General features: G+C 40.7%; 1 protein-coding gene across 1 annotated transcript in view; it reads left to right on the forward strand.

Moving 5' to 3' along the window:
* Nucleotides 1-22,286, forward strand: part of cdh8 (cadherin 8) — an 87,499-nt gene that overhangs the window by 37,736 nt on the left and 27,477 nt on the right. The window contains exon 3 of the mRNA XM_041041065.1: nucleotides 18,679-18,798. Within this exon, the coding sequence (XP_040896999.1) occupies nucleotides 18,679-18,798 (120 nt within the window). The remainder of the gene's footprint in view (nucleotides 1-18,678; nucleotides 18,799-22,286) is intronic.

Raw genomic sequence — 22,286 nt, forward strand, 5'->3', positions numbered from 1 at the left:
GGGCGATTAATAAACGGGCGCGTAGACAGATGGCCCATCTCCTCTTCGCATGGACTGTGCTCTCTGAAACCCCACCAAAATGAATACCTGTATGGAAGCACAGATCCTCGCCAAATGTGTCAAGATCCGCTAAATTGGAGTGCAGACATAAAATTGAAGTGACATTAATAGATTACCTGGAGTTGATTTGCATTTTCAGAGTTATTATGGGTGTGGGTAACAGGACTAACAGGCACAGCCGTCTATGTAGGGCCTTAATGATGTTTCTGATTACGCTCTCATCACCACCGGCAGCTGGGAAAATAAGTAAAAGCTTGTCATCACAGATTTAGACGATAAATGAGCAGACTTGATCAAGGGGAGACGTATGGAAATGAGGAAGATGCAGACCTTTGTCAGAGCTGATCGTCTCATGCTTACACCATTCCAACAGCAGAGAGATCACTGTGAACGCAGATGATTTAATACCCATGCAGTTTTATAAGTGATATGCTGAAACGTAAACCTGCATGAAGGATCTATCTATCTATCTATCTATCTATCTATCTATCTATCTATCTATCTATCTATCTATCTAGCTTCACTTATGTTTCTATTGCCATCTTTCAGATCAATACAAGGAAAGCTGAGCTATTTTGAGAGCATTTCATGCTCCACTTGGGCCAGATGTTCTATAAAAATCCCCCTCCTAGATATACCTAAAAATATTATTGTACTTTGCTGATCTTGCGGTAAAGCTTGAACATATCTTGGCCTTAGAAAGTCTGAGTCTGAATGCATTAAACGCAGTTTAATTTGTATAAACCCTAGCAGTATTTCAGGGTCACAGCAACCCACATAAGTAAAAGAAGCACATTTATAGTGCATCTTTTATCTGGCATTTCTCTGTTGAGCTTTGAGCAGAGAGCTAAGAGTGAGAGTGTCTGGTGTTTCTGTCTCTCTGTTCTCTGATCCTAGACTCTGGTCTGCAGCTTGGCAGATGGACTGAGTGGCAGGGGGCCCTTGGCCCTTTAACATAGTGGGCAGCTGGGCCAGAGCTGGGCCAGTGCCGGGCCGGGGCACATCTGACGAGCAGGCTCCTGGGCTGGGCAGGGACGCTGCAGACCGGGGCTGTGGTGATGGTGGTGGGCGGCTCACAGGCAGAGCTGGGGTGAGAGGGGGTCAGAGCAGTGAACCTGGCCAAGGCTCTGACTCTCTCAGGCCTGTCTAACTGCCAGGCAGCGTGCATGCCAGCCTGCCCTTTTCGGTGGCCGTGCTAAATGGGGATAGGACAGGCCTCCGAGGCAGAAAGGATTTAACTGACATGCTGGAGTTTCTCTGTAAATAACCTGCTACTCCTATCTATCGCACCTCATTTGGCAACAGCATCTGCACTTGTGTATCTGTGCGTACATGCATGATCCTGTGCAAGTGGGTGTATTTGTGGGCTTGTTTTTATCCACTTCTGTTTGTGTCGGTGATACTTGTCACCTGTCAATAACCCAGTTACTCCCTTTTCTTTGTGTATATCCATTCTTCTCCACTGCTCTTGCCTGTGGCTGCATCCAGCACCTGATAGAGAGTCATTGCTAATTCAGCATCTCTTTGTTCCACACTCAGCCATTACATAGCCTATATAGGAAAAAAGGGCAAGTCAGGTATTCCCTCAAAACATATGTTGTTCAGGAGTGAAAAAAACAAAACGAAACTAGCAACACGCACGATCACAGCTGTTCAATACCACATACAAATCTGTATTACTAATTCATCAAATGTTATTTATTATCCAATGTACCTCTGAATTATGTATGTAACATCATCAGTCATTGGTCCAGATGCAGTAATATAAGCCCTTTAGAGCCTCCTGGGGCATTTTTTTTTCTAGACAATGCATGCAGAGAAAATACATGCACACACTGTACACATGATTGCATGCGTATCTCATGTATAGACACAGGTCACACATGCACAAGTGCATGTAAGTACACATGTGTGCTAAAACACATACCTTCTCTGTGTTAGCATAAAGCCACCACGCAGTTGTAAAGATGCAGTTCTTCAGGTGTAATTTGTCCCTGCTCTCCTGCGTAGCCCGCAGAGACGCACTCTCTTTGTAACTCACTCCCTCTCTCTCTCTCTCTTTCTTTCTCTCTTGCACACACTTTTTTCTCCTCCTCTATACTTCTCCCTGCCTTTCTCTCCCTCTCTTTTGCTCGCCATCGCTCTCTTTTTGCTAAGCTAATGCTCTCTCTCACTCTTCCCTTGAGGGAGAACAAAAAGTAGCTGGCTTCTAGGTAATGAAGCCCTTCAATGTGATCTGCATAAGATTGCCTCCCTTGCTGGCCTAGCTGCCTTGCCCCGATGAATAGCAAAAGACTCTCAATGAGACTAAGGACAAAAAGCAGCCTTTTCTGTAGCCACAGTGTCGTTCCTCAAACGAAGTTGGCTTTTTTTTTTTGCCCATGAAGTAGAAAGAGCAGAGAAATGAAAAGGAAAGAGGTAAATAACAAACAAAGTTCATGAAAGGGAAGGTAAATGAGGGAAAGTGTGTGTATGTGTGTGTTAGAGTATGTGCACAAGCTGTTGTGTGCCTGTTTTTGCAATGATGAGAAGGATGCGAATAGCTGAGGCTGTCACAGATGCCACCCTCTGTGTTGCTGTGCTGAGCGGCTGTGATTAAATTGATTTCATGTAACAGGGTCAGCAGCGGTACAATGAATGTGAAAAAAAGCAAAGGTTAAAAATGAAATTTGTTTGGATGAATGCGATGTTTTAATAGTAACAGCTGCAGTGTTCAAATTAATACAAGAAAAAGACCTTTTGTCAAAAGCACATAACCCGTCCCTTCCTAGGTCACTGTCCTGTTTAATTAAGTGTCTGTCGTGAAAGTTTTTACAGCCTTAAAACGCATGTAAGTCTCATCTTGTGCAGCCATGCTGTCACACACTGCTAATCATTGTATCAAGGTCACTTAATCAATTTGTGAGTGAAAACAAGGACACTGCATCCTCACTTCAGCAGGACTGCAGAGGAGGAGAGGAACTGATCCTGTTTCAGTGTGTCATCTGAAGACACTGCAGTGTCCTCTAATGGCCACTGGTGGGCAGGTAGCTAATTGTGAGTGAATGAGTGAATGAATGAGTGAATTAATATTTGACTGTCTTCTGAAAATAAATCACAGTGTTGCAGTCTTTTGGAGAGACTGCCTCATGTTGTCTCTGAATGTAGGATGGACTTGTACTGTAAGGCTAAAATGATTAATTGATTTGTCAATTGACAGAAAATTAATTTGCAACTAATAATCAGCTCATTGTTTTAGTCATTTTTAAGCAAAATATCAAACATAATATAATACAGTCCAAAACCCAGTGTAAAGATGTCACCTTGTTCTTTCATAAATTCTGTAAGGCATTTTTCACAACTTTATTTTGACCAAGTGATTCAGGCATTATTGGATTATCTGAGCAAATAAACAGCAGACTGATCAGTAACTAAAATAATCCTAAAACACAGTCCTAACTGGTCTTCTACTGGGACAAAATGGGAGGTAAAGCCTCTGTTATCTGTTGGCTTTGAAATTGAATCTGCACACTTCTGATCAGCCACTGATGGCAGTATTAGAGGAAGCTTGTGCACAATGAAAGAATAATTTCACACTGAGACCTTCAGCTTATTATGATGAATACGTTACATTTTAAAAGACTACTGCTGCGATGTACTGATGCACTTCCATAAAGCTGAGGTCTTGCAAGAGACAAAAGAAAAAAAAATGGTGAAAATCAATGCAGGGTAGACCAAGATATCCCAGTTTTTAGTCCCTAATTTGCTGCAGTTCTAACAACTGTGGTTCTAACACTGGATCTTACAATTAGAGCCTTTTGTTACCCCTGCTTACCTGGTGGCTTACTTGGTACCTGTGTCTGTTGATTATAAAATCATTGCTGTATCTGTGATGAGTATGTCAAGTATTTATGTGACTGAGAAGCTGAGCTCACTCAACCTTACCTGTGAATGAGAACGCCACCGGCTGCATGTAGTAGGCCAAATACATCGAGGCTACTACATTTGAATTTAAGTTTGTTCTTATTGAAAACTGGGACGCCACCTTTGAGGAAAATGGACAAACCAAATTAATCGGTCTTATAATCAGAAATAGTAAACTCTCGATACAGGAACCTCTGTTTCTGCTTTGAAGGAAAACGCAAGACCACAACTTGGCAATAAAGGAGGATTTATTTATAACTAAATGTCCATAAGCAAATTAATAAATGAGGCTTTAAGATGGAACATATGACAAAGAGGTCAGAATTAAACAGATGAATAAAGCTGATCTTTGAATGATGAAGTGAACTGATACGGTTCAAAGTTACCAGAGAATGGCAAAATGCTAAGGGGACGATCTATTTCTCTAGGATTTAAAAATAAGAATTCAAAGCACTATCCAGAATCAGCTCTTACCAGAAAGGAAGTTTTGTCTACTTTTGCAGCGTCGTCTCGGTGCTGAACCCCTTTCAGTTGGATCCAAAGTGATGGCTTCAGGACTGGTTTCACTCACCACTCTCCCAGCGAGGTGATGCTCCCCAGGACGCAGCAGTTGCCAAGCAACCATGGTCAGATAATGGGGCTTCTCAGCTGATCTGGCGATCTCACTCCAGGATTGTTGGAACAAATTTTCAAGGCTGATGAGGACTTTTGCAAGCAAGCAGAAGTTGGTGGGCTATTGGTGCCAGCTTCTTAATCTGTCATCGTTGTAGTCGGCTGGAACTCTGATATGTTCACTATCCCTAACTAGACATGTTGAACAATCTTGAAAGTAATTTTGTTGGCCAGGCGACAACATTTCCAAAAACTATCAAAGCCGGACTAACTGAGGCAGAACAATATTTTGAAAAAGCTCATTCAGCTTGGTTCTGAGTTACAAACCGAGGCTTGTTTCAGCTGAATATCAAAATAGCACATAGCTTAATGAAGAGAAAAAAAAACTATATTGCCAGAATACCAGTCTTAGAAGAGGTGAAAATACTGGAAAAGAGGCTTGATGAGCAGTTACAACAAAATGTTGAAGGACAAAAAGCAACAAAGGAAAAATCTGAAAAGACAGAAACTGAAAAAGTAAAAGTCAGAAGAAGAGTTTAAAAAAAGAGGAATACAAAAAGAGGACAGATAAAGTGCCAAAAGTTAAACTGATTTAAACAGTCAGCTTTTTTATAAACCGGCAGGTCTAGGCATGAACTGTGGGCGGACAACCCGGCCTTTCGCCTCCAAATTGCAACTCGCATCCAATGAGCATCGACTTCTTTCTTTCAAGGAATGAGACAAGGAATTGATTTAGAGCTTTTCTTACTCCAGGGAGATTAATTTAACTGAGGTGTTTTTTTCACAAAGATCACACACGTCAACTCATCACTGTGGTCAATCAACAGTGAATCTAAACACAAACTGTACACAACTGTAATGTAATAGTAGAGAGAGAGAAAGAGAGACTGCCAATCATTATGTGTTAAGTTCTGATGATTTTCCTTTGTGTAGTACATTTCATCAGTCTCTGTTCCAGTCCAGGAGCATTTTTACCTTGTCTTGTCCTTCTCCAGGGATCTGATAGGAATGACCCCAGAAGGTGGGTTCACATCCTGCTGTTAATTTTGTTATCATGTCAGAGCATCGGCCTCTCTGGGTTTGAGAAGGGTGGTTCCTTGTCTGACCAATGTTAATTCTGACACCTTTTCTGTGAGAGGTATGACGGATATTTTGTGGCCCTGAAAGTTCCTGAAGAGGTCTGTTCAAACCCACCAGATTCTCTCTCGGTGGAATCCAGAAGGAGAAGTGTCCTCACTGCACATATCACATCTTCCTGGTCATAGATCTGGTGCAGCTCAGCTGAAACAGTCATTTTCTCACTCACTCAGTCATACACTTATCCACTAATTGCCTACCTGCCCCCTGTTCTACAGATGACACACTGAGCTGGGATCTTTCACTGCATCTTCTCTCTGCAATGCTGCTGAACTGTACAACATGTTCTTGTTTGCAATGTTAGACAGAGGACATTTTTAGAAATATTGTTGTTGGTGTTCCTTCGTTTCCATATGGGTACACAACACATCTCTACAATTGTTTTGCTTTAGTTATTAACTTTGGGAGGAAGTAATCATTTCTGATGATTAGGACGGAACATAATTTATGGACTGTATGAAATTCTGTCTGTGATTCCTCAAATATGACACTTGAAAAGTTCTCTTTCCATGGTTTGTGGAAGTAATCTAACTTTCCTGTGTGTGAGTCTCTGTGTGTGTGTGTGTGCATGTGCATGTGTATGTGTATGTGTGTGTCCTTATCAGCTGTGTTACATATCAGCCAGAAGTGACAAGGGATGGTTTGAAGTCATGCTGGTGAGTGGGAGGTCCGCTCTGCATCATCGCTATAGCAGGCAAAATGAGGAGGGCTCCAGTTCGCACCTCCGACTTGGCAAATGCTTACTCATATCTGCTAAGATGCCAGGATGCTTTCTCATACACATTCTTCAGTTCGCAGCCGTGGCTCACCTATTAATTATTCAAGAGGAGAGTTGTGGATATTTAATGTTGTGTTGCAGGGCTTTTTTTTTTGATACACTTTTCCTGCTCTGCATTCATCCCTCTTTGCTCCTTTGCGTCTCTTTCCTGCTGTATCTTGTATTGTGCAGAATGTCATTCCCACTTACTCTTGCTTTCTTTCAAAAAAAAAAAACTTTTTCTCTGTGGCTCTGCAGCCAAAAGTCAGCGTGAATGTGGGGGTGTGTGTTGGAGGCTGTGCACCCTTGTCATGCTTCAGGTGATTTTAGAGCGTTGAGCAGCACGAACAGGATCCCCTGTACTCTCATCCCTCCATGTCTGAATTATTAATTATTTGAGGTACCAGCCATAGCTATTTGGACCCTGCAGGCACCTGGCACTCAGTACCTAAAATTAAAAGCAGCAATTGCATCCCATTGAAAGAGATAATAACACTTTTTAAAGTTACATTTTGTTCCCACAAGAAAGTGTATAGACTTAATTTAACAGTAAGAGAAACAAAGAAAAAAATGACATGAAGATAAAACTAAAAAGGGGCTTAGCAATACCTTTAGTTGCTGGGCTTTTTTGTGTGTGTGTGTGATTGTGTGAATGTGAGTACACCTTCAAGTGGCTACAGCCAAGATTCATGTGGCATACTGTAGCTGATAGTGGAGGGGATTGGTCAATGCAACATAAATGGGGTTGGAACACATTCATCAAGGTGGCAGAGATTTGAGACTAGAGAAGCCCATCCAATCACCAGCAGAGAATAAAGGGGAGAGGCATAAAAGTCCGTACAGCAAGGTCATTTGAAAAAGAAGCTGATAAGACGAAAGGATCAAATCTCCAGTAAGGGCGAGGCCCTCCTCTTGATGTCTGTCCCCATTAACTAAAGCCCTCGCCTGGCTTGTACAGTTGCTGCCACGCCTCAGTTGTCTGATACAATGAAGGGGAAGTTAAAGGGAAGAAAAAGGGAGAGAGAAAAATATGATTCGTCTGCCATGTTTTTACTGCTTTTATTTTGTCATCATTTATAGCCTTGCTTGTAATTTAGTTTTTAACCTTTCCTCTTTTTTTTAATTTCATGTTCAGGTATTACTTTAAATGTTCTATGTTTTTATTTTTTATAGTGGACTGAAACCTAATTCAGGTGTGGTTGCTCTGTGTTTTACCCTCCTGTCTTGCTGTCATACAGACGGCTGATTTGTGGCATCACGCAGACTTCCTCTGCTCTCACTGTTTGTGTATTGGAGCACTGGCAGCTGTATTGCTCTCAACACTGCAGTATGGATTTAGTCAGTTTGTGGTTTTACCACAGTCACAGTCTGGTGTCCACACACACACACACACACACGCACACACACACACACACACTTACTCACACACATAAAGCCACACGCGGGAACACAAACACAGTCAATCCTACAGCAGGTTTACTATGTCACACTGGGGGCTGCTGTGTAATTGGGTGAATCTGCTCTCCAGCACGCTACAGAGATAGCCCTTTAAAATTTCACTTCACTTCTGGTGTAAACAAACCTTGGGATTACTAGGGGTGTAAATCCACATTCCACCATTTCTGTGGCTCTCCACTTCTGTCAGTTTTTTTCCCCCTCTTTTTTTTTTTCTGTTGGCCACCTACTTTTAAACTTTAGGGGTGTGTACGGTGTTTGCTCAATATATGGAGTGTGATTGTACATGTCTGTCTTCCTGTGCTTTGTGACTGTTTCCATGTTAACAAGAGCATGAATGTGTGTCTACCTCCGTCTTGCACATAGGTGCATGTGTGCGTGGTGCAGGCGTGTATTTTAGCATGTCTGTCGAGCGGACACTTTATGTGGCGGCATGCAGCTTTCTATCTGTGTGTTCCCTGTGATGGATTGCTTGTCAGACAGCAGCATAGCACCGCTCTCACCGGCTGACGGAGACATTAAGTCACCAGTCACGTATACGTGCTACGTTTCAGCATTCCTCTGGGAAAACGCTTTAACCCTTCTCGCTCCAGGACGGCTGTCAGATGACAGAGTGTATTACTTAGAAGGTGCTCGCCGCTAAAACCCGCAGTGTGGCTGGATTCAATGGAGTTCAGTATCTTAATGCAGTTGTGTGGGAGGTGAAGGACCTCTGTCACGCGTTGCTTTTAGATGGGCCAATTGCTGGAGTTATGGGCCACAGACTGTGTGCTACCACTGTCATTGAGAGGCTTGAGGTTTTATTTTACTTCTGCAGGCTGCAAGAATAGAAAACATGTAATTGACTGAGAACATCTTGCACTGCAGCAGCCTGGGGGAGTCGTCACTGAAGGAGGGACAGCAACACTTCCCTCTAACGCTGTCCGTTGTTTTTAATGAAACGTCATCCTTAGTGCTGCAGCCACCCCCAGAATGTGAAAATAACACACTCTGAAAGAATGTGAACGGTCACGCTTGCATCTAAAGCAAATTGACTTTTTCTATTATATATATAACTGATATAAAATCCTCCACAATTATTTCAGATCAATCAGATCTGAGATTACCTTATGTTTCTTAAGTGTATTAGTTATTGAGTACTTAAGTTTTTCTCAGTAATATGAATTACTCATGTCTAAATTCATGTTTCATGTCTGAAAAAAAAACCATCCTTAGTTAAGTGTAACGCTTAATCTGCTTCATTGGGACTGTGTGAGTGTAGTTTGTTCAGATTTGACTGACAGTGGCCTTTTAACATAAGCAAACAATCCACCATTCATCAGAATCAGATTACGATATCACTAATAATTCTTATTTGTGCATAGAAGAGAACATCACCTTTTCAGAACAGAACCACACCCACTTCAAACCAGCAAGAAGCGGACAGACAAAAACTCAAATTCTAAAATCTGTCATGCGAACCAAAAGTTTTCCAGATTATTTTGTGTTCATCAAGGACCATAGCTCGTTACTGAAAAATAATAACATTCAAAGATGAACTTTGTAATTGAAAAATAATTGACTTAACTCACTGTGGCAAAAATACCCCTTAGTCGATAATTTGGAATTGTTCCTCACCATCTCAGACTGGCAAAGCTCCCTCCATGTCTGCACAGTGCTGTCCATTTTTCTTTTTGTCTAGGTTTCGAGGGGAGTTTCTAGCTGAGACATCATGTGTTCTTTTTCTCCTACTGATGTTGGCTAATGTTTGGCAGCAGGATTTGTTTCTGAGGACATTTGCTGCTAACTTGCTGTGGGAACTTGATAGACCAGCAGGCAAACTGTGCAGTTTGTGGTTAAACAAGAATCCTCAAATAGGAAGTTTAAGTGGGCAGGACAGTAGTTTTTACTGATATGAGTCTATTCATTCATTTTATTATGGCATTTTATTATTTTGTTTAGTTGTGTCATCCCATGGTGTTTTTTCCTGTCATGATTTTGTCTGATTAATTTTACAGATTTTGTTCTACATTTAACAAAAAAAAAAACAAACACAACACACAAACACACACAGGAATATACAAACACACACACTGGGGGTTGTCTACTGTTGGCCACTGAGCAGCTCAGCTGGAACAGCACTGGGCTACATGCCTCGTTAAGGGCGTTTTGGCAACAGTGTATACATAAGTAATTCATTCATAATAACTTTGATCTCTGGTTTCAACTCTCAGGAGCTAGTGCTGATGTAGTAAATATTAACCGCAAGTTAATTTCCCACCACAGTTTTGCATTATGCTGAAACTTCTTTTTTTTCTTTTTTTTTTTTTTTTTTATTGAGGAAGCATAATTCACATTAAACACCCTTGCCCCTGTGGCAGAGTTCTCAAATTAAGCAACATTTTGTTCATTTACCCATGATAAAGTTGTTCATTAGAAAATATACTTTGCCTTATTCTTTGTTATTACCTTGCCATTGTAAATGCTTTGGGAGCAATTAAACATGTGAAGTGCCCAATTTTCCGTCCTCGACTTCCAGTCCTGAACTCTATCTGCATGTTGCACACATTTCCTATGAACTAATTAAAGTGAATCAATGACACAACCCTTTAAAATGGCGGCATATGTCAAGGCCATCAGTGGGGAACAAAGGACCCTCTTAATTATTTTGTTCCTGCCGTTCCTGTAAATGGCTTGTCAAGGCAGCAGATTCAGAAGCCGACTCCTTGAAAAAAGGATGTCATGTACACGCACAGACACGTATTATACACACACACATGTATAGACAAGCACACAAGCACAGACACACACACCGTCCCCTGTTTCTCTGTGATGGCTCCCTCTCTGTCTTATGAAAGACTAGTAATTGTACTACAACAATGACAATGTAAGTGCTTAAGTGTGACGGTCCCCTTGCTCTTCAAAAGCGCAGCATCCCTTATCCATCATTGGCTCTGGGGAACAATTTCTTGGATGCTGACAACCATATCTTATCTTCAAGATATTTTTTTCCTTTTGTAAGCCCTCCTCTGGCCCATGTTGTATTTGGCCAAGTCTAATTTTGAAAAGTGTGTTACGGCCTGATATAAACACATATATCCTGATCTTTTCAGCCTCCGCAGGGTGTTCTTCATTCATTTCCCCTGTTCCTCAGCTGCATTCCGCGGCCCTGCTGAAACACGCAGTTTAGCATGAGTATGCATTAGTCCTCTTATGAAGACTGATGGGCTAAGGGAGACCATGTTTTTTCCTGCCTTGCAATTATTTACTGTGCCTCTCAGTAATCTGCAATACTTACGTCTTGCTGATATAAATATAAAACATCATGGCACAGGAGAGTCTCCACTTTTAGTCACAGCCCGGGATGTAGATCAGTAGCGTTTGGTGGAAATGGTGACAAATGAAGGGGTGGGAAGGCTACACTGGCAAGTAACAAAAAGTTTGCACATGCCAGTTGTTTATGAGCACGCTTATTTGTTTAAGGGTTTCCCTTAATGCCCATCTGCAGTGTTGCCATAAATGCCCATCTGCAGCCCAGGAATCTAAAACTGGCTTTGACTACTGTAGGAAAATCAACTGGCTGTCCTCCAAGTATGTCATCTTCTCCTCTGAGAGAATAGACGGACGGGGATGGATGGATGGATGAAAGGATGCCTCGACACGCTTGTTTTCTCCACCTCGTTACAACCATTTCTGTGTTATCAAGAGCTTTGGCCTGCCACACTACAGCACAGAACTACACTTTGTATTTGACAATACTCTGCCTCACAGTGCTAATCGCCTCTTAATTCTTGCGTTAGTCCCCATCCGTGCACATGCATTTCAATCAAATAGGTGGTACTGTCCAAAAATAGTGCTGGCGGCACTGCCTGAAGAGATGGGCTGTCAGTCTCCCTGTCTGATCATGAGCTATTATCCTCTTTGCCCACAGACAGGAGAGAGAGCTACACCAGTGTCTATGTGATCATGATCAATACATAATCACTTTCCTGTCACCGCAATGGCGCTATCAGGGGACAGTCCAGCCCCACAGACCAGCCATTTTAGAAAAAGGGTTTGGCACGCCATCTTTCTGACCTAGAAAGCAGGAGGGAGGGTGAACTGTGGCTAAGTGAAGGCTGGACTCATTTAAACAGTCATTGCCATGGGATGCATTATTACATTTTTACTATGCTTGGGTTCATTACATTAGTTTGCTATGTGCTGTTGGAAGAAGACTGATATCTATGAGACTAGAGAAAAAAATATTTACTGACCATCAGACAGACTAACCCCTGTCTAATACTAAATGACAAGGGAACAGCCAGAGTAAGCATGTATTTAACATATATTTGTTACATGGCTTCATTGAACAATTGTCCATTATTGGTCGAGGAATGCTTTCTGAGGTTTGCAAGTTCTGAATAATAGGCTGCTTCTTCACATTGAATCATGTCACTCCATAGCCAAGAAGGCTATTTTTGTTGTTAGTAATCAAATTATCGCTGACAGCAAGTAGGGAAAAAGTAATCAACTGTGAAAGATTTTTCCAATACAATGTTAAATTTACCTGAGTGTAAACATTATAATGCCAATGTGAGGCTCAGCAGTCTTTCTGCATTTCAGACTGCTTACTTAAAACAGATTTAGGAATTGCTGGATATGTAGGGCCAACACAGTGAAATAGACATTTAGAAAACCACAACAGAGTACTCAAGAGGAAAGAGGAGTGAACAATACTGATATTGCCACAGCACTGACGTCATATTTGGCACAGGTATGGTGCATCATAATTTCATGGTTTTTATCCCTTACATGCTGAACAGGTTCACAAAGATCTCATGCTTGTTTGGTGTCAAGCTATTTGTAGTTTGTCTTGGCTGTGGTATGTAGACCGTGGCCTGACCTTTTATGAACAACTGGGGTGGGAGTGGGTCAATAACTTGACTCATTCACAATGAGTCAAGTTACTGACCCATTATTTTGTGAATAGGGTTTGTTTGGTACATCATTCAAATGAGGGTTATTAAAATGGCTCTCCAAAAAAATAAATACATTTTTTAATTTCTTTTGTGTATCTGTTTTGGTCTCCACCATCTCCTGAATAAAATTTCTTTAAATTAAATATTTTCAACTTAGAAATGTTCCACTGTGTGCACTAACTAGAAGCTAAATATGTCTCACAGACATTTTCTGCCGGCCAGGTAGTTGCCTTGTCAGTATAAGTTACTTCTTTCACACAACAGAAAATCATCTGACCCTTTAATAATGTAAACATGTTAAAAGCTTTAACTATTCAATTGCAATATCTAATGTCTGCTTTGTGCATACCTTACTGTAGAAATAAACCATCCACAATTCTGTGCTGTTATGCACACTTCTGCCCCTCTGCCCCTTTCTCTATTTATCCCAGTGGTTCTCGCTCTCTTTTTCAACCCCTGCAGTGTAAAGCCAGTCAGACATAAACAGTATTGTTTTACCCGGGTAGGGCTCACAGCAGGGCACTGTTAGCCCCACGCCTCATGCAGCCCACAGCTCTCCCCATGCCTCAGTGATATCCCTTCTCTATGGCTCAGTGCCTGCATACATATGAATGCCCCCTGTCTTCTACCCTTCACGCTTCTGAGCTGGTCGGAGCTGAGCAGAGCTGGGATGTTACACAGCTGCCATGCTTGTTGGATGTAGGGATATTGTGGCGAATCTAGCATTCCAGCAATAGTAAATGAACTGTAATGACACATTCTTTTGAGTGATTATAGGTATGATGGTACTTGAGATGAGAGTACTTCCCCATGGTGCAGTTTGCTGAGTTGTACTAAGCATGCTGAGGGTGAATTCTGGGCAATGGGGGAAAAAGTAGCTCATGTTCTTGTTAGATCAACTGGAAAACAGAACCTGTGTGCATGTAAATATTGTAATGAAGACTTTGTAATAGTTTTGTGCAATGCAGTGTTTTGCCTTTTGCAGAATATCTCATGAAGTGAGTTGCATCTTTGCAGAATCATTTTTATACAGTAGATAGATGTTTTATTTCATTCTGTTTTTTAACACACTTAATTGTGGTGGAGTCCATATCATGTCCAATAATGTTATGTTGACAAGAAAGTATTCCTCATTTTCCTTTCATCATCCAGCAGCATTTTTGATTCCAGTAGCTGCCGCAAAGGAGCGTCTGTACTTTTAACATTTTGGATACTTAATCATGCTTATATATTTCTTGTATGTCAGCTGAAATCTTACTTTATCTTTCTGATACTCCTGACAAGTCCAAAAATATCTTATCAAATGTAACATATTTGTAAATAAAGCTGTATTAATTTCCTTGACTTCCTTCTCCTGCCACCCTGCAGTGTACACTGTCTGCAAATGAGCATCATGGGATGGCTCAAACCTACATCTTCATGACCTTCCACTCTTTGATCATCCTTGCAATACTTTAATGGAAATAAGCAAATGAAGCTGTGTTGCGGGATAATGTGTTACAGAAATAAGCTGCAATGTCCTTCCACAGCCATTGTGTGTCACATCGAGCTGCATCCCCCCATTTATCCCCTCTCTGGTTCAAGGGAGATTCCTATTGATTTCCTATCACAGAGCCAGCGCACAAGGTAAATAGGAAGTGTGTGCCCTATTATTTGTGTCGGTTGATAAAACAGAAGGCTAGACCCCCATGTCTTTATTCTGAGGCCTGTTAAGGAACCACAGCCCCTTCAACCAAAAAAACAATAGCTGTAAATTTGGTGTAAATGCCTCATATACAGTAATGGCACCTTCGAAAATGATGTGTTTAAATTATCGGCATGGTATTAAATCCTGTGTACTTCAGGACGTGATTAATGAGATTACTCTCAGTGTGGGAAAACAACAAACAACGACAACAACAACAAATGCAGGCTGTATTTTCATACATGCTTAATGTGTGTCACCCTGTGGGTTACTGCCCAACCCAACAGAGGGAGATTTGCTTTCCCAGGAGAAGGTTACATGCAATCTCTCAGTGTCTGGGCATCTGCTAGACGGCAGGAGAAAAGTGAGACAAATCCATTTATACCGGAAATAGCATGATTGCACCTACTTCCTCATCTATAACAGGTTTCACCCAGAATGGTGTGTAAGTAACACTATTCAGGTAGAAAACTTGCCAAGCAGGAGAGCGCACAGGCTTTCCATTGTAGGCTTTTTACAAACCTAATTCCTCCATGCACGGCTTTTGTTTTTAGAAACCATTCAGCTTTTTCATTCCTGGAAGTTTATAGGTGTTGTGTTGCTATTATTGTAATTGCCACAATGCTACAGGCTTCAAATAAAAGCCAGAGACAATATTCCTCCTACAATTGAGTTTCTCTACCCATTGCCTGGCCTACAGCTGCATCCACTTCTGAAGTGTCCCTGAAATTTCTGTGCATTATCAAGGGGAAGGATGAACTAATCTGCAGTGATTTGAAACAGGACCAAAACACTGGCTTTCCTAATCCCTCATTTTTTTATCAGGGGTGGTGAGGAGCATTTTACCCCTGTGGGAGGGAAAGAAAGAGGGAGCTATTTCATGCTTCACCGGTTCCACTGTTTTTATGAAGATTTTTTCCTACCCTCTACTACCCCCGCTTCAATCCATAGTGTAACTGAATTTATAAAGCCTGTTTGCAATAGTCAGACACCTTTTAGAAGTACGAAGGTACTTTTCATAATTAGGGATGTGTAGATGGCTGCCTTCTCCCTCTGTAGTGGTAGTAATTTAACTTTAAGGCAGATAAGGCTCTGTATCTCTGACAAAAGAGGTGCAATTTCCTTAGCTGTCTCTCATTTTATTCATTTGACAATTGGCAAACACCTATGGCACACAGGATATAATTTGCTTCCCAGCATTACTGCATGAGTTCACCAATTTGGATTATTGAACACATCTGTGGGATATGATTCATATAATTATGTTTCCTTACATTCTTTCAACCAGTTTATTTGATATTTTATTTACTTAGCTAACACATTTGTGGGAAATTTCGCCATACTGCCAGGTTTTTGGATAGAACTGTGATTAGCAGACTTGGTTAACCTCGTATTGAGGTATTAATATATATGGTGTGTAGATGTAAAGTAATGTGAGACTGTCAACAAAACACATGTAGCTTATGGTGAGTACAGTCAATGCAATCATGTGCAGTATTAGTACCTACTATGAAATATGAACTGGAAGATCATGCTCACAGTTTATTTCATGAGTAATCCAAGTGGCAGATCAGTGGATTTAAGCAGAGAAAATTCCAAATCTATCAGCAGCTGACATCAAGTTATAATGTTCTGTTTTTGCTGAAACACAGCAGAAACACAGAAACAAAAAGAGATCATTGATCTGCTGTGATCTAAACACTGCAAAAGGCATGGGGTATAACAAGCAGCAGGAAATTTACAAGGTAAGCTTTGGCAACACAACAGCATAGGTCATCATAAGACTTTGAATTACTAGAGCGCCTCTGTCTCAGAGGACCACTTGAGGCTCTTTCACTGTGAAATAATTGGGTTGCAACAGTGAAACTCCTACTCCAGTTAGAGTGTAAAGGTGGCTTTTGCTTTGTTTTGCTGTTACAAGACCACAGACACAGCGGTGACTATTAATCAATGGTGGACACGTGTAGCTGACGGCATAAAGGGGGAGATAAGTTCAAAAACTCTACCATGTGAACTGGAAAAACATCTCCACTGAAGTGCTGTTTATGAAAGACCCTTTCTGTTTTACAGTGGTTGTTTGTGTTGAAGTATTCTTTCTTTTCTTTGAGATAATGTTCCAGGAATTTGTTTTGAACTCCTTGTATGTTAGATGTATCTTAGGTCATCACTGTGCTGCACACTGGTCAGCAGGTCAGCTGGGGGTTGTTTCAGTGCTTGTAGGGCCAGCAAAAGCCAATATGCCAGCAGAATACAGATGTCTGATTTGTGGGTTTACACACTGTAAACTTTTCAAGGACTGTGTTTTCATCACGTCTGGCATGTTCATCACACCTTTTCATGTTTTAATTCATGACTGGAACCTTTGAATCACAAAGTCAGAGCCAAAACTTGCATTTGGCACAGGTCTTTACTACAAGCCTTTTTTTTTTTTTGTCTGCAGTGGACAGACTTAGGCGTCTGTGGCAGGACCTGCGCTGTCTGCGACAAGGGACATCTCCCTTTGTTGTCAGAACACCTCTAAACATCTTTCACAGAAACAATTACCATACCATCTGCTAGTGTGTTGCTCACTGTCAGCATGTCAGCATCTTTTTTCTCCTTCTTTTTCCCTCTCCCTCTAACTCCCTCACACTGAGACCGATGTGAAGCTGGGTCACTGTGAATTAAAATGGATACATTTAATTGCGTTAATAGTCACTTTATATTCGTTTTTTTTTTCCTGAGACCTTATAATGGAGCTGTCAATGGCGTATTGAATTGTCACTAATCTATTTTCTGATTTGCCTTGAGGGTTTGGCAGACTTGGTATATTGATGAAGGTCCCTGCATACATTTCCTGCAAACCTCACAGAGTAGGTTTAATAAAGAACCTCATTTTTGCTACACTGAGTGTTGTTGCTGTGAAGGTAATGGCTGATTGCTCTAGTATTAACCTAATAGTGATATTACATTTTAAGAACACATGTGCCAACACTTTCATTAACATATTGTAGCCAAGTTTTTAATTGGGCAAACTATTTACAGAAGGTGAAGTGTTTTGTTTGTGCCAAGGCTTGAGGTTTGCTTTAAGTGATAGGACTTAATGACATACTGTATTTTTGATTATCTTACAACCTCAAGTGGTGTTTTCCAGGGCCGAAATACACCTGTTGGTGTGCATATCCACGTTTTGCAGTTGTTTAAGGCCAACAGCTGTGAAAAGCATGATAAAGTATGATTTGGCCATTAGTAGATATGGTTCCTTTTCCCTGCTGTGTTATAATAAGTATGTGACAAATCCATCACTGTCATGTTGATTTGCACAGTAGCTAACATATCCAGTAGAAGCTAGCATTACAAGAGGCTAGATGACTAATCAGCACTGACATGACTGGTTTGCTCAGTCAGGCCAGACACCCATTATAACATATTTCATCTGAAGTCATGTCACATTTGCCACAAGTAATTGACACTTTGACGCCAGAACTGTACACACATGATTGGAAGACAAATTAAGGGCATGGGGAGGCACATTACCAGTTTCAGTTTGTTTATGGGTGCACATGCTGGTTCAAATATCATGTTGTTTTTAGTTCAGACTGAAAAAGACTGAAACATTGAATTGCCTTCTCTTTTGTTTTGATTAGGGACTGTGCAAAAATATTGGGGAAGAGGTTGAGAAAGCAGAGAAAGGTGTATATATGTATATATATATTTTTTTTTAATTCAATGAGCAGTACCATTTTAACACTGTTATATTATTTTGATATTATATGGCGGAGGGTGCTGAGGTTTTTGCATATCAGGATGAGGGTCCAGTGGATAATTGCTCAATGTATTGCTTTTTAAAAGTGAACTCAGTAATTTGCATACAGTCCCTCACTTATGAAATTACCAATATACACATAAAGCGCTTAGAAACTCACATTTCACGTAAACTGGCACCATTTCGGAGAAGCACAATTGGCAAGGCAGGGTAAATATCAACAAGTCTGACACATATGAGGCAGGACTTTTGAACAATTAAAACTTACACAGGGTCAAATAATCTCATCCTGATTGGCTCAGCACTTCCAAATTTCAATTCACAGCGATGTAGAGATGATAACCTATAGAATTACAGTTCATAACTCTTTCTCTCTGCCCTACAGGTACACCAGTTACCCGGGTAACAGCTACAGATGCCGATGATCCAGTATATGGGAACAGCGCTAAACTGGTCTACAGTATATTGGAGGGGCAGCCATACTTTTCTGTGGACCCTAATTCAGGTGAGCACAGTAGTTGTCTGGTCTGCTTGTATTGGTATTTTTTGGGGTATTTTAGACTTTTGCGTGTTGCATTCCTTGAACTAAAATTAAATTAGAAGCCGTAGCATGCTAAATGCGACACACACAATAACAGACAGGACCAATATAATCTCTATGAGGAGACACAAAAGGGTGACACCTCTGTGGAGCAGGCTAACCAACGGAGCTCTTTGTGCTGTTAGTCATTGTTTGCCTGACAAAGCCTGAAGAAGATCTCTGTGACATCGAAACGTTGCTTCATTAAATTTAATGGGAGCTATTAATACAGTGTGCAAATCCTTTGTCTGTTTCTAACCAATGGAGAGCATAATGTATTACAAAATGTAATGAATGAACACCACGCCCATAATGGGACAAAAAGGAAAGAAATAGGCTTTACAGTGAGACAGTGATTACATCTAAGGATTATTTCAATAGTCTTTTTTCTTCCAGACAGGGCCAGGCGCATTAGGCCACAACCTTTTAGTATTTAAACATTGTCCTTATTCATTACCTGCTTCAACTTAGATAAATGAGCTTACAGAGTCGCCTTAGGTCAAGTAGTGGGCTATCACTGTTTGACTGAGTCTCCAGGTAAGTATGTCCAAATGACAGCTATGAATAACTTTACCTCAGAAGGGTCTAACTTCATGTACATAGATGCAAATTTATAGTATAAGGTCCTACCTCAACTGTGTACCAGACCCCCAGCAACAATATAAATAACAAAAATATTTGTAACTTTGTTCTTAATAAAGAACCTCTTAATATTATTGGCATGGTGGTAACACTTTAAATGCCCAATGTGCAAACAACTTCTAAACTTTTGTTAGTCGCTTATGCAACTAATTTGCAACAGCAAACATGGTTAAAAGGAAACATACTGCTGACTGACATGAGGAAAAGCTGATAATTAACATATCTGGGAAGTCACAAATATCTTCATACTGAACATATCAGTAAAATGTTCACAGGCAACACATTTTTCTATCAGAATAGCAGATCTTGCAGTGCAAAATATCCACTTGGTTATGTTTAGGCACTGGCAGCATTATAGGTTGTGGTCTGGTTTAACACAGAAAAAGTCTATAGCGAGACAACATGTTTATTTACATTTAATTAAAACCACCCTTCCCTGGTGAGCCCAGTCTCTGGTGTGACAGTGGAGCGCTCTGTATGCCTGTCACCCACCCCAACCACCTCCTGGTGTCTCAGTTGCCAGTAAAAAATGCAACGCGTCATTCATTCAAAAATGATGTTGCCTCTGAACATAATCAAGGCAACAATTATGTTACCTCCAAACCACAGTTGGTAAAACAATTTAGTACTATATAAACAGGATTTCTAGGAGAGAGGGATGATCAATGAGGAAATCAGTTTTGCTTTTTGGCTGAGACGTCTAAGCTACTTGCTAAACATCTAAACATGAGATGAAACATTAACAGGACATCTAAATCCTGATTACATCAATATACCATTACATGAACCTTCTGCTGTGTATCAACAGAAAGTGTCTACGCTGGCATTTAGAGTGGAGGGTCATCCTACTTACAGTACCTTTTAACCAACAAATTCATTATGAGTCAATAACATTTCATTAATATTCATAGTTTGGGTTCACATTAGTTTACATTCACTCCCAATGTTGCCTGAGTTTTGGCAGCATAGGTCTCTGTGCTGCCAATTCTGTGAATTTCAATGAAAAAGAAAGACGGAGGTGACAGCAGTGAGTGAGAGGGTGGCTTTCTAATGTGCATGTGCTCTGCCTGCAGGTGCTACAAGTTGCACAGGTTCCAGCAGGTGGAGACGCAACAGCTTCCCCACCTGCTGGCCCACCTGAAGTAATCTCGCTCTGTTGCGGTGCATTAGGTTTGAAATGCATATATTTTCTGAAAGGACAAAAAAGGGATTTATAGTTACAAAAGCACTAATCAGGAGACCACACGGCAACTCTGTTAATGAGTGTTGTTAACCGCTGTGTATATGTCGATGCTATTATGTAACCTCACCCCTTTTCAGCAAGCCCGTAAGGGACAACATCACCAAATGTACACTAAAAGGGAGCTGACAATGTTGGTTATAGCTTAAAAAGTTGTGTGACAACAACAGGACTGCAGGTAACGCAGCCCATCTGTTTTTTGAAAAGCTTGTAGATTATCGCTGCATGAGGCTGCTGTTAAGTCAGACTCCCATCAGGCTCACTCCCTTCTCTACCCCTTCTCTCTACAGCAACACACTCGCTTATTTTTCAAAACATAAACAGTACACTGGAGCATAAATGTGTATTACTTGGGGCACTATAACCAAATTGAGGAGTGAATAGCTTTAATTAAAATGTGAAATAATGCTGCTACATGGTAAGAAAAAAATGTTAATGTATTAAATAAGAAAAAAAAAGCACCCACACAGCTGATATGCTGAGTGAATTAGAAACAAGACCCATATGCTGTGTCAGTGGCTTGCAATAAACTTAATAAGGTAACATTTGATCTCACAGAGATCTTTGTCAGGCTTCATCAGGCAACAGTTAATGGCACCACAAATGGAAAAGTGTTATATATACACACAATATTATTCACAGGTGATTGGAATCTACATGATAAAATTTATACTTAAACAGCCGAGATGGTGCTGAGTGAGACCGATACACGTGGGCTACACAGAATAAAAGTATGCCTCTATCACTGGAATACATCAAGACAAATACAATGGTTTCTCTATTATGTTTGTCCTGGTTTACCTTGGTCATCTGATCTTTGAATCCCACAGCCTGATTGTGATATACTCAATATCACCATGATTCAACAATGGGCTACATGAAATTCATTATTAAAACTGCAAAATTACAAGACTCATATAAGCTGAGCTTTGCATCATGAGTTGTGTTTCCATCAGCTGATTGGTCGCCCTAAATGCTAAATGGGCCAGTACTCATATGCTGCTGTGTAACATCAATGGGTTATGAATTCAAAATAATAATAATAATAATCATAATTAGTTCTTCTTTTCAGAAGGCAAACTCTTCAGCAGCGTCATCGTGCATAAAGTTATCTCAAAGCAGATTCCAGATTGAATCTTTAATTGCTTTTTCAGCTGACTTTTTAACATGTGTCTGTAAGCAATATGATTAAATAATGGTGAAATTACATTAATAAGAAATGAGATGGAAATCGACTGCTCACAATTTGGAAAACAGCACACAATAAACAAGCAGGAAGAAAGGCAGTCTCAAAATGTATGTACATAATTAGGATGAACACTCAGTTCAGCTCATAGAAATTGGGCTCGTCCTCACTGCTATAGGCGTCATGATCTCAAAGCATCTGCAACCGGAACGTGGCTATGAAAAACGCACTGAACGGACAGTTTAAGGATTAGCATTCATGCTTTGTGTGATTGTGGAGCACATGCAGATGGCTCATTCAAGTGAGCCAGATGTTTTAATGAATGTTAATGAAAAATAAAAGGTA

This window comes from Toxotes jaculatrix, chromosome 1 (assembly GCF_017976425.1).
Source record: "Toxotes jaculatrix isolate fToxJac2 chromosome 1, fToxJac2.pri, whole genome shotgun sequence".
In the NCBI taxonomy this organism is placed as follows: domain Eukaryota; kingdom Metazoa; phylum Chordata; class Actinopteri; family Toxotidae; genus Toxotes; species Toxotes jaculatrix.